Source organism: Macrobrachium rosenbergii, chromosome 3, assembly GCF_040412425.1.
Source record: "Macrobrachium rosenbergii isolate ZJJX-2024 chromosome 3, ASM4041242v1, whole genome shotgun sequence".
In the NCBI taxonomy this organism is placed as follows: Eukaryota; Metazoa; Arthropoda; class Malacostraca; order Decapoda; family Palaemonidae; genus Macrobrachium; species Macrobrachium rosenbergii.
Window position 1 is genome coordinate 50,802,682 of NC_089743.1, and position 14,410 is coordinate 50,817,091.

Genomic DNA, 14,410 nt, shown 5'->3' on the forward strand with positions numbered 1-14,410 from the left:
CCACACTTTACTGAATAGATATAACTGCCAAATTAATCTGTCATCCTCTTGCCTGTCACAAGAACAATAACAAAAGCAATAAAAGGCGACGCTGTAAGGTGGAATGGTGGATACTGATAATAAAAATCTATTATTTCGTCAACTGGGAAATATGACTTTTACTAGTTTTCTGTTTTCTGAGACTTCTCTTTATCTCAACTCAAGTGAAGCATAATGCAAAGATTAATGTGACGTCCATATAAGTCAAAAGACCCACCAAATAGATGAAAAGATCGGCAATGCTTTGATAAAACTTGATAAGGAATCTTCAGTTTCTAGATAAATTTTTAGTTTATTACAAAAATAGTCTTCAAATCATGAATTCAGTGACGAATTCCATATTGACCTTGGGTGCATCATGTCGCTCAAAGCTTCAGTTAATTTTTCGGTATTTCTTAATAAGCGTGTCCTTTCACTATGAATATAACATAGCCTCGTATAGATACAGACAGTTATCAGTTCCCATAAATCATTTCTTTTTTTGGGGACATTTAATATCGAATTTGTTTTGATTTAGAAAAATTCGGCTACAAAGTTAAGCACCAGGACGCTTTCAGCCATTTAGTGATTTAGACAGTGAAAAGAGGGAGTTGAAGTGGTTGGCCAGAAAGACTGAAGAAAGGAAGCTGGAAAGGAGGTAAAGTAAAAGTCTAAAATGTGGGTGCAACTTGCGGCCGAAGTTACGCTACAAACAATTTTTAGTTATGCCTACAGTTCACCACGTGAGGCGTAATGACGGCAATACCCTTTTACTGGACAATTTCAGATTAAGAACCCATAAGAAATTGTATGTTGGAATTGCTACAAAAAGCACGTGAATATGCAAATAAATACTTTAGAAGATGAACCATATTCATATGGAACAGGCCCAAAAGGGTCTATTGACTTGAAATCCAAGCTTCCAAAGAATGTGGTGTTCATTTGAAAGAAGTAACAGAATGCAACAGGAAATACAGAAAGAAGAGATCAGTTATTAGAAAAGAAAAACCCAATTAACAAATTAATAGATAAACGGATAAAAATATGATTACATTATTAAAACGCAAGGAGAATGGTTTTAGGATAGTAATGCATTGCATCTCTGCTTGGACGTCAACAAAGTTAATGGACGTCCTCGTTTTGGCACAGCATGAAATGAAACGGTGGAGTGACTCCGCAGACTGATTCAGTCCTTTGCTTGGGGAACGTATTCATCCCTTCACGCTTACTCTCCTCCCCTAATTGGAGGGGATTCTGCTCGCGGTCCCCTTTGGGGAATCAGATTGGCCCGCAAGGATTGTAGGACTGCTTAATGACACCTCCTTAAGGAGTTTGTGTCTTTTGGGCTTATATCTGTTTCTGTTTTGTATCCATCTCATTTTATAATTTTTCTTTAATTTTTTTGGCGGTTCCTTCTCTCTCTCTTTCTCTCTCTCTCTCTCTCTCTCTCTTTTCTTTCGATTACTGTTTTTCTTTCTCTCTCTCTCTCTCTCTCTCTCTCTCTCTCTCTCTCAAATGATCTCTACTTTTGCTTCTTTCTTTATCCTACCACTTTCTTGAAAAACCACACCCCTTCCGTACCTCTCTATTTTCTCTCTCTCTTATTTGCAAAAGAATTTCAGATCTTTCAATTTTACTGTTTTTCTTTCTGTATCATTCACCTCTCTCTCTCTCTCTTTCTCTCTCTCTCTCTCTCTCTCTCTCTCTCTCTCTCTCTCTCTCTCTATTCTGAAAATAATATTAAACCTAGGGAAGAATATATGCAATAAATTCAGTTCCATTCATAAAAAAAACAACCCCTTCCGTCTCCATTGACTCTCTCTCTCTCTCTCTCTCTCTCTCTCTTTCTGATTGTGGAAAAAATATTAAACCTAAGAACCAATATATGCATAAATTCAAAATATGAATTCAAACACTCTTAAAAAAACCGCACCCTTCTTTCGCCATTGACACCTCCCAGTCGGCAGGTAAACACTAATTGGATCCTCCGCCTTCTGGTAATGATCTCGGAGGCGACGCTTACATAATGGACGGAGTCCTCGTTTTGGCACCACATCAAATGAAATCCCGGATTGATTAACTCAGTCTGATTAAATCCTTTGCATGGAGAGCAGCGTCTTCTTCTTCTTCTTCGCTCGTCCGTCCTTACGGGCTTCATCTGATCCCTTCATTGAAGGGGTCTGCTGCCCCTGGGTCTCTTCCAGGACCCTTTCGGGTCTCTTTCGGGCCCCTTCAGGAGTCAGGATGAGTCGCAGGAGTTGTAGGACTTCTCCTTTCCTGCCTCTCTATTTATGTCTGCTTCTGTTCATTTCCATCTCTTTTTATTTGACCGTTATTCATCTTTCCATTCTAGTTTCTCACTAATATTTCTTTCCGATATCACTCTCTCTCTCTCTCTCTCTCTCTCTCTCTCTCTCTCTCTCTCTCTCTCTCTCTCTCTCTAAGCTTGTTTATGGTTCATTTCTTTCTCTTTTTATTTGGTTCCTGTTCTTCTCTCTATTCTGTTTCTCATTTATATTTCTTTCCAACTTTTCCTCTCTCTCTCTCTCTCTCTCTCTCTCTCTCTCTCTCTCTCTCTCTCTCTCTCTCTCTCTCTCTCTCTCTCTCTCTATATATATATATATATATATATATATATATATATATATATATATATATATATATATATATATATATATATATATATATATATATATATATGTATCTATTTTCTTCATATCCCACCTTTTTATTTGAATTTTGGTCATCTCTCCTTCCTGGCCTCCCTCTTGTTTCTCTCTCTCTTCTCTCTCTCTTAATGTAAGTTAACCACCTGCCATCACCATCTTTGAGCCACAACAGAAGTCAGTGGTGGCAATGGATCGTTAGTATGAAAAATGAAAACAATTAGGAAGCTTGTTCCCGCTTAAAAATGCTGCAGTTTTTATTTGTTTATTCAGCTACCTACATTTCCAACTTTTTCATTCAAAATTTCGAACGCTGCGAGCGAAATTGGAATAATTTCAGTTATTCATGGCCTTCTGTTCCTTAAGTCTGTATTATATTGGTTTGAAGTCTTAGTTTTTAGTTTTCTATAAAAGAAAACTGTTTTGCCGGCTTTGTCTGTCCTTCCGCAATTTTTCTGTCCGCCCTCAAATCTTGAAAACTACAGAGAGTAGAGGACTGCAAATTGGCATGTTGATCATCCAACCTCCAACCATCATACATACAAAATTACAGCCATCTAGCCTCAGTAGTTTTTATTTTATTTACGATTAAAGTTAGCCACCGAAAGATAGATCTATTTTCGGTGGCCTTGATTATACGCTGTACAGAAAACTCGAATGCGCCGAAGAAACTTCCGTGCATTTTTTACTTGTTTTTTATTGTAAAAACTGTTTTTTCCTTTATGATGACAGATGTATGTGTCTTGTACTGTTCTGTTAACATCTTTGGTTCTGCTCATAAGCAGAGTGAAAGATGGTAAAAGAACGGTACGGAGGACATTTTACAGCTATTCTGTCCCTATTATCATAGAGGAAAATGTATTTTCTAAAGAAAAACTAAGCTTTCAAACCAATATAATACAGAATTAAGGAAAGGAATGCTATGTGGATGACTGAGATTGTTCCAATTTTGCTTGTAACCGTAAGAATTTAAAGGAAAAGGTGGTAAATGTATCTAGTTGAATAAAAATTAATACTATAGTATTTATTTGTTTATATGTATAAATACATACAGACACACACACACATATATATATATATAAATATATATATATATATATATATATATATATATATATATATATATATATATATATATATATATATATATATATATATATATATATAGTATATATATATATATATATATATATATATATATATATATATATATATATATATATATATATATATATATATATATATATATATATATATATATATATATATATATATATATATATATATATATATATATATATATATATATATATATATATATATATATATATATAAAACATCCGTATGTTCACAATGTGAAAATTCTACAGCAGAATAACCAAATGACAGTATTTGGGGCAGAAATAATAAGGGCTAGTTTTTTTATTTATTTATTTTATATTTCACTCTCCATTTATTTAAACTTGATGATTTGCTTCCTTAAATTATATAGCGTTTCGCACACGAATACTGAACTGTAATTGTGTATCTTTTTCAGTTCATCTGTCATGTCGTGAGAGAAAAACTATTTTACCGTCTACTTCTTACGTAAACTAGCACTGCTCCTGTTCGGAGGGAAAAACATTATTTGAATTATATTTTTCTTGAAATTTATCACTTTTTGTGTCATATTCCTTCCCTATTTAGTCCAGTACATTAGACAAAATGATATGCATAGTTACTGTTAATACAAAAATTATGAAAGCTTGACCAAGTGTTAAAATAATTGTCTAGTTTTAGGTTTTCTGTAAAAGAAAACTATTGTGCCGGCTTTGTCTTTTCGTCCGCACTTTTTTGTGTCTGCACTTTTTTTCTCTCCGCACTTTTTTCTGTCCGCACTTTTTCTATCCGCCCTCGGGTCTTAAAAACTACTGAGGCTAGAGGGCTGCAAATCGGTATGTTGATCATCCACCCTCCAATAATCAAACGTACCAAATTACAGCCCTCTAGCCTGAGTAATTTTTATTATATTCAAGATTAAATTTAGCCTTAATCGCTATAGGTACCAACAACACAAGCCACCACCGGAAAGTGGCTGAGTTTCATGGGCCATGGCTGAGGCCACCACCGGACCGTGGCTGAGTTTCATGGGAGGCGGCTAAGAGTTTCATGGGCCATGGCTGAAAGTTTCATACAGCATTATACGCTGTACAGAAAACTCGACTGCGCCGAAGAAACTTCGGGGCATATTTCACTTGTTTGTTTATGCATATGACTTTGAAAAATAGGACAGCATTTCAGTTTTGTTGGTTCCACTTATCTTTAAGGCATAATTATTACTTAAAGACTTGTGAATAGCTTGACTTCTTCGCTTTATCATTATCGCATTCATTTATAAAATATTCATGGAAATTTTATTTCATGTATATCCTAATTCTCTCTTCCAGCCAGAGCGTGTTTTCCCCAAGCTCAGTCCAGCCTATTTACGAAAGGGTCCAGTTTACCTTTAAATATCTTTTGGCCAGCTTTTCGAAAGGGCTTATTTACTTTCCAGTGTCGGAATTAAAATCTTTTTAAAAGGATCCAGGTTCTTGTCTGATAAAATCTTAGCTTTTGCAGAGAGAGAGAGAGAGAGAGAGAGAGAGAGAGAGAGAGAGAGAGAGAGAGAGAGAGAAAAGGAAGCACACTAACTGCAATACTAAAGAATGACCATTTACAGGACTTTCTCTTTTTCGTAATGTGTTTAGGCGTTTATTAATAAAAATCAATGGAAAAAAACTAGTTAAAGTCCATATTTGAAATGAAGCATATAGAGAAAATATAACAGTCTTTCAATGAATTACTACAAGATTCTTTTTTAATACCCAACATAGCATCCTTTATCTCGAGATGTATAGCAAAAGGACAGACAAGCGAACAGTAACTATTGTATACTGCTCTTAATAAGAGAGAGAGAGAGAGAGAGAGAGAGAGAGAGAGAGAGAGAGAGAGAGAGAGAGAGAGAGAGAGAGAAAACAATCTCGCAGCATCTCTGTCGACCTAAGCCATATAGGTACACGCGGCTTCTCGTTTTTGTTGAAGCATCGTGGAAAAACCTCGGCGTAAACAATGAGAGAGAGAGAGAGAGAGAGAGAGAGAGAGAGAGAGAGAGAGAGAGAGAGAGAGAGAGAAGGAAGGGTGAGTTGGGTTGTGAGTTGTTGTTTGGAGGGGTAGGGATAAGGGTAGGGGTCCTGGAATAACAGAAGCCAAACTTTTGTGGGTCATGGAGGCGGTGTTGTGGGAATGAAACGCCGTTTCCGATGAAGCGGAAGACCCTAAATCTAAATCGAGGATTTCTGTATCGGCGGGGCCAGGTGTGTTTGTCACGCCAGGTAAATTGATTACGTCTTGGAAGAAGACGTGGATTCATTTTTTTTTACCCCTCCTTTTTCTTCCTTCTTGTCATTTTAGTCTTCATTCGTCTCATTTTATTCTTCCTTTTATTTACTACTCTTTTTTCTGGTTTCAGTTTTTTCTTCCCTTTTCTTCTTTCTTGTAATTTTATTCTTCATTCTTCTCACTTTATTCTTCCTTATATTTACTTACATCTTCTTTTATGTATTCATATTTTTCCTCTTTTTTCTTCCTTCTTGTTATTTTATTCTTCATTCTCATTTAATTCTTCATTTTATTTATTTATCTTCTTTTATGGATTAATTTTTTCCTCCTTTTTCTTCCATCTTGTCATTTTATTCTATATTCTTCTCACTTTATTCTTCTTTATATTTACATATCTTCTTTTATGGATTCATTTTCTTCCTCCTTTTTCTTCCTTCTTGTCATTTCATTCTTCATTCTCATTTAATTCTTCCTTTTATTTACTTATCTCTTTTATGGTTTCCTTTTTCCGCCCTTTCCTTCTTTCTTGTCATTTTATTCTTCATTCTTTTCACTTTACTCTTCCTTTTATTTACTTATGTTCTTTTATGGATTAATTTTTTCCTCCTTTTTCTTCCTTCTTGTCTTTTTATTCTTCATTCTTCTCACTTTATTCTTCCTTTTACTTACTTATCTTTTTTCTGGTTTAATTTTTTCCCCTCCTTTTTATTTTTTCTTCTCATTTTATTCTTCCCCTTACTTACTCGTCTTTATTTCTCGTTTGTCTTTTCTATTTCAGTTTCTTCATGTGATTTCTTCACGTATATTTTGTTACTTTCATACTGATTTATTTTTGGTTTTATTTTTCCATCTTTTTCTGGATCTTATATACATATAGTTCTTTACTTTATAATTATTGTTTTCATTCACTTTCTCCTTCTTTCCTCTTATTATTATTATTATCTTATTACTTCTTTGCTTTTTTTCCTTTCCGTGAGTTCACGTAATTACTGAGAGGTTGAATTTTCCTTCTCATCTTTTCTTCCAGTTCCTGTTCTGTATATATTTCTTAATAATAGACTTCTTTTGTTTCGACAATTCTTTTTAACACGAGTACATTAATAAACTTATATTTCGCTGTTTTTCTCCGTTATATATTGATAGTGAAAATTTACTTTAACAGTTTCTATATGCTTTCATTTTCATCAGCATGTCCGGAAAAATACTTTATATTAAAATATACGCCTACGTTTTGATGTCATTATTTAGGATGAAAGTTTGTAAACATTTTTAGGTGATTTTGAAAAATGTTTCAGAAAATAATGAGAGAATCGTGCTTATCACTTTACATACAATGTCTGTTTTATTTCTCGTTAGCGAAATTAAAAATGTATTCTGTTTTTCATTAGCTGTAGTTCCAGATCAAGCTGGTTTTATGCTCTCACGATCCCTTGATTGAGAGGCCTGGTGTGTATCTCTGAACTCATTCGCCTAACCCAGACGTATATTACTTTATATGTTTGTACTAGATTTTTTATCGCAGTTCAAGGAAACCAACTTTAATCTTTGCGTGACTTTTTACGACGTTACTTAACTCGGTTTTACTGATCTGAAATTATCCAAAGACGGGAGGCAATTGCGTGATTATATCTCCTTACAAAATACAGAGCCTTTAGTTAATTGCACACCGTTAAAGAGATTTTTAAAAAATCTTCGAAGACGAGAGACAAATTACGTGATTATATCTCCTTACAAAATACAAAACTTTTAGTTAATTACACAATTTAAAAAAAAAGCTCTCCACAGGCGCGCGATACTTCCGTGATTATATCGCCTTACAAAATACAAAGCCTTTAGTTAATTACACACTGTTAGAGATTTTTAAAATTTCTCCAAAGCGGGAGACAATTACGTGATTTTATCTCCTTACAAAATACAGTCTTTAGTTAATTACACACTGTTTAAAAAGATTTTAAAAAGTTCCCCAAAGACGGGAGACAATCACGTGATTTTATCTCCTTACAAAATACAAAGCCTTTAGTTAATTACACAACGTTAAAGAGATTTTCAAAAATTCCCCAAAGACGGGAGACAATACGTGATCATATCTCCTTACAAAATACAAAGCCTTTAGCTAATTACACACCGTTAAAGAAATTTTTAAAAATTCTCCAAAGGCGGGAGGCAATTACGTGATTATATCTCCTTACAGAGTACAAAGTCTGTTGTTAATTACGCATTGTTAAAGAGATTTTTAAAAATTCTCCAAAGACGGGAGACAATTACGTGATTATATCTCCTTGCAAAATACAAAACCTTTAGTTAATTACACGATGTTAAAGAGATTTTTTAAAATTCTCCACAGGCGGGAGACAATTACTTGATTACATCCACTCACAAAATACAAAGCCTTTAGTTACTTACACAACGTTAAGAGATTTTAAAATCTTCTAGAAACTTTTCTGACGCTGAATTGTTAATTATGGTCTGATGATGTAATCGTTATCATGTTCATCGTTCTCCCAAGGGAGCAAATTTAATGTTGTAAAATCCTTCGTGTGAAACTCATTAATTTCATCGTGAACTAAGGGAGTTTTTTCTCTTATGAAAGGCAAATGTCAATATTTATTTATAACTACGTCAATTATGATAATTTTGTTTTCAGTACCCGCAATTATTTACCAAGGGAAAGAAAACAGGGAATATATTTTAAACCATTTCCTCGCAACAATTATGTCGTCCAGAAAGCTATATTCAATTTTTATAAACTGGACTTCGTCGTGTATTCAGGGAGTGGTCATGGGTGAAAAGATAGAGTAAAGCCTGTCAAAGAATGGGTGGTCAATAATAACATGAGAAGAAAGATATTGATTGGGATAGAACTGTTTGTGAGACCATGAATAAGAGATATAAGGAGGCTAATAGAACTGATATACCGGAAGCTGTAGAAAACTTGGATGTACTTATGAGAGAATTCTAAGTCTTTGAGGTGGAATCAGTGACGAAACTAAGCAGACTGAAATCCCGATAGCATAATATATTCGCAGGGCAAAAATGAATTCAGCTGTGACTAATTAGACTATTTTTCAAAATCTGTTATGAGGAAACGAAGCTTAATGATCGGGATTTAGAAGTTAAAGAAAAGGTACAAATTAAGATGACCAGACTGAATGTGGTAACTATAGAAACATTGCACTTGCGTCGGTCGCGTTGAAAATATTCAGCATATTTATTCTCAAGAGGCTTGAGAGAGAAATTTTTACAAAATTTAGCAGTGAATAACCTGGCTATAGAAAAGTCAGGAGTTGCACAGACCAGACATTTGTGCTAAGAGAGCCTGTACAGCGGCGTACTCTAAAATTTTTTGGTAATTACGAGAAATTCTGACAAAGCATATGAAAAACATGAGTGGTTGAATTTCAAAGAGACCGTTTGCATCGCACGGCGTTGAAGTGAATATATACGAGTATATATATATATATATATATATATATATATATATATATATATATATATATATATATATATATATATATATATATATATATATATATATATATATACATATATATATATAAATATATATATATATATATATATATATATATATATATATATATATATATATATATATATATATATATATCTACAAAATCGTTTTACCTAAAGGAGAAGGCTCCAGAGTCGAACGAACACAATAGTCATATTTACGTTCATATTTTATCTGCTGAATTAAGGTTACCCCTGTGCAATAAAACCGCTTTATACGCCCAACAAAAGGCTCATCAGTAACACGTCGGAGAACCTTCCATTCACAAACGCATGGGCTCACACATACACACACAGGTTATATATGTATATGTATATGAATATATATATATATATATAATATATATATATATATATATATATATATATATATAATATATATATATATATATATATATATATAGTATATATATATATATATATATATATATATATATATATATATATATATATATATATATATATATATATATATATATATATGTGTGTGTGTGTGTGTGTGTGTGTCTGTGTAACTTATGTTGCAAATATAACGTCTTATTACCATTGTAATTCTGACGATCATTTTCTGAGATGACCTTTTACAACTTACAAGTCTTACGTCGAACACTAAAATAAAATGAGTTTATTTGTGCCAGCTCTACACTACAAATCTTTTTATTTATAGCAAAATAAAATATTTTTTTCTGTTGTCCTTTTCTTCCTTTGTGAGCTTACACTGCTCTTTTTGGTCTCATATTAACGGTATTATCTGAACAATAAAAAATCAAAGCGGAATGTCCAGGGTCCTTTTTTTTCGAAACCAAGTTGAATACACCGTAAATGTAAAAAAACAGAAAAAAGGTTGAAAACTGAAATTTAAAGCATCGTTTGCCTAGAAATTAACTGAGTTGAGAGCAGACCCTTCCCCAGTGGGAGGGTTGGGCGGGTGACAGAAATGAAGGCATACAAGTGTAAAGAATAAAAATTCTCTTTTGCACAAAACAAATATAGACATTATTATAAGTTACTACTGCTAACTTCGAAATAAGGTTTTGCTCTGAAACATTTATGTAGGACATGAATTTTGGATTCTGGAGATTGAATAATGGTAAGAATAACTATACTAAATAGATAAATGACAGTATAAATCCAGAGGAACCGGTGGAGAAGAACTTTCCTAATATAACATGTTGTCTGAGGGCATCGAAAAGCTGCAAAAGAGAATTAAATCACGCATTGCAATATCGGATAAATTAGTTACTTACGCGAATGTTGTAACAATATTAAGTGAGTCTTAAGGCAGTCTTCTTAAAGGATAAAGAGAAAGTGATTCGAGCTTGTTGGCGCGCGCTACGCGCGCTAGAACCCGGGGCTGCTGTCTCCCCAACCTCCCGATCCCCTACCTACCCAGCCCCCACACAGGGCGGACAGACAGGTTTGCAGGAGGAGGATGGATGTCTCCCCTACCCTCCCATTCCCCTGCCTACCCCACCCCCACCCAGGGCGGACAAACCGATTTGCAGGAGATGGGTGGCTGTGTCACGTTTCCGCTACTGTCACCTGGGGGAGGACAAACAAGATCAGATCCTGTAGGATTTTATTATTATAGATTCTTAAGGCGGTCTTCTTAAAGGATACAAGAGAAAGTGATTTGGAGACCCAAGAAATATCCACACTACAGTAAAACATGTAAACACACGTCGGCACCTTGTCTCATACATGTAACAAACAGACCGAAAACAAGTCGGCGAAAAGTCAACAAAAAGTCAACGACCGCAAGTGGAAAACAAACCTTTGGCCAATGTTGGATAATCGTGTGAAGTACTTTAATAGTCATGACTGCCTATAAGTCGCTGGCTTGTATTCAACATGTTTGTGATGTGTTTGCGGTAAGCTACCTACGTGTGTTTATGACATGTTTAACTTAAGTGTCGAAACATCCTTGCAATACATTTACTTTTCCTATAATCTTTAAAGCTCATACGATAACAACGCATGAAGTCAAATTTAGATAACAGTGACTATAAAGGACCTTCAACCATAGGATTTTCTCGAAGAATAATGACGCAACGCATTCTGTCTATAGAGATGAATATGCGCAGGAGCATTAACGATGTTAACAGCCTGCGGGTACCAGGGTTCATATATGCCTGTCATTGGTTGCCTGTAAACTGAACAGATTCTCAAAACAAATATTTGCAACGCTCTCTCTCTCTCTCTCTCTATCAACCTTCGTTTTTGTACCTAGCATTCAGTTCTCATAGGTGTCGATATGTTAATACCCTACACATCTTTCATTTGATAAAATTTCTCTCTCTCTCTCTCTCTCTCTCTCTCTCTCTCTCTCTCTCTCTCTCTCTCTCTCTCTCTCTCTCTCTCTCTCTTAACTATCGTTTCGTACCTGGCATTCATTTCTCATAGGAGTCACTATGTTAATACCCTATCATCTTCTGTCATTTTGTGAACTTGATATCTCTCTCTCTCTCTCTCTCTCTCTCTCTCTCTCTCTCTCTCTCTAATCAAATTCATTCACATGGCAAATTTCCTCGTAACTGATTCAGAGCTTGTTAGTTCATCCTCGCAGTCTCGATCTCTTAACTTTGTCCTCTTGATGAAAAGAAAAGAGAATTCATGAAATGGAGTTTGCATATCTTATAAACGTACATACATACTGTACATACATGTATATTAGTACACTGCTTACACATGATTACTATCAATGCATACAAAATTTGTTAGGCTATGCAACTTGTATGTATTTACATAATGTTAGTATATATAGGATAGCCTATACATGTGTGTACATTTAATGAAATTTTGCCACATCTACAGAAAACATTGTTTTTTTTTTTTTAGTGTCTTCTTTAATCAAAGGTGGTGCAGATACAACTTGCGTTTTATTGTTTCGAAGAATTTAGCCTATTTGTTAACAATATAAATATTGTAAGCATTGTCCTATTTTGTTATATTTTTGTGATGTTTTTATCTGACTGAAAGGAAAAACAATTCATTTTTGTAACTAATCTATATCTGAAAATAAAGTCTACAAACAGGTACAAGTAAGTTTATTTGCAATATTGCAATACACACACATACATATACACACATGTAATATATATATATATATATATATATATATATATATATATATATATATATATATATATATATATATATATGTGTGTGTGTGTGTGTGTGTATATATATATATATATATATATATATATATATATATATATATATATATATATATATATATATATATATATATATATATATATATATATATATATATATATATCAGACTATATTTAACCCAGCGTACCAACGCATTCCACCCGGTGCACTCTGATGCTTACTTCTTCTTATTCTTCTTCTCTGCTTCTTCCCAGGACCGGTGCGAGGCTCCGGCCAAGAAACTGGAGACGATGATCAATAAGCGAGACCCTCGCATCCACCACAACGTCCGCCTGTCATTATTTGTCCTGGCGGAGGTGATGGATAATGTGCCCAGCCTCGACAGGATAAGCAGCGGGATCCCGTCGGTCAAAGCCAAGGGCGTTGGACACCAGTGGTGGGCGTGGTTCTCCAGCTTCGCTGGGGGAGCCATCGTCAGATGGTTATTTTTCCACCGGAGAGCCGAGGGGGATTTGTGATAATTTATACGACATTTTTTTGCAGATGTCTTTTTTTCATTCATTCACAGAGGATGGAGGTCGACGCGTAGGAGGGATTGGTGGGCGTACGGTTAAAAGGTCATGTGCTTATTGGCAATTTACTTAGGAATAAACTAGAAAATGGTGGACGATGTGGAAATACAATAGTGACTTTGATCCTGTATAAAGAAAACTAGAATTACATTTTATTAGATACTTTGTTATAATGTCTGTCATGTTTTATTTTTGTTTTCTGAACATAATAAGGTCGAATATATATATATATATATATATATATATATATATATATATATATATATATATATATATATACTCGTATATATACATAATGAAGAACGCAATGTCACAACGGAGATATTTAGGCTTTATTTTTAGGAGTAATGGTTATATTACGAACATTGTCAATTTTATATATATATATATATATATATATATATATATATATATATATATATATATATATATACATTTATGTATATATATATGTATATATATAAATGCGTAAGTGTATGTATGTGTATGAGTGTAGACGTATACATGTGCCGCGCCCACGTTCGAGCAATCATTGCAGAGTGTGTGGGTGTGTTTGCAGTTCCTCATCCACGTAGCGTGGGTGCCCAAGAAATTTATTTCTATTTGCCTCGATAAAATTACTCGTAAATCCAGAACGTTTTGAGATAAACAGAAATGAGAAAGGCCTAAAAAATAGATTAATAAATCAAAATTATTTTGTCACATTTCTAGTATGTAAATTTCATTATTAAGTAAAATGATATATATAGAGAAAAACTGTTTAACAAATGTATAAAGTGCAAAAGAAGGTAAAAAAAATCTGTTAAAAAAATTATATTAAACTAATGTTTGACTTGTAAAAATAGGTAAAAAGATATATTTATAAAACTTGTGTTAAACAAATATAGAAATTGTAAAAATAGGTAAAAATATATATGTAAATATATATATTAAACAAATATAAAAATTTTAAAAAGTAAGTAAAAAGAGATAACGTAAAAAGATTATAATAAACAAATATATAAATTGTAACAATGGGTAAAAACATATATGTAAAGATATATATTAAACAAATATAAAAATTTAAAAAATAAGTAAAAAGATATATGTAAAAAGATTATACTAAACGAAAATATAAATCTTACAAATAGGTAAAAAGTGATAGGTAAC

The 14,410-nt window shown here is 33.4% G+C and overlaps 1 protein-coding gene across 1 annotated transcript in view; it reads left to right on the forward strand.

The window, feature by feature from the left end:
- The window catches only part of LOC136855562 (uncharacterized), a 244,629-nt gene extending 231,121 nt beyond the window's left edge, over window positions 1-13,508 (forward strand). Inside the window, exon 17 of the mRNA XM_067132664.1 lies at window positions 12,944-13,508. Within this exon, the coding sequence (XP_066988765.1) occupies window positions 12,944-13,207 (264 nt within the window). The 3' untranslated portion in view covers window positions 13,208-13,508. The remainder of the gene's footprint in view (window positions 1-12,943) is intronic.
- Window positions 13,509-14,410: the final 902 nt, after the last annotated feature.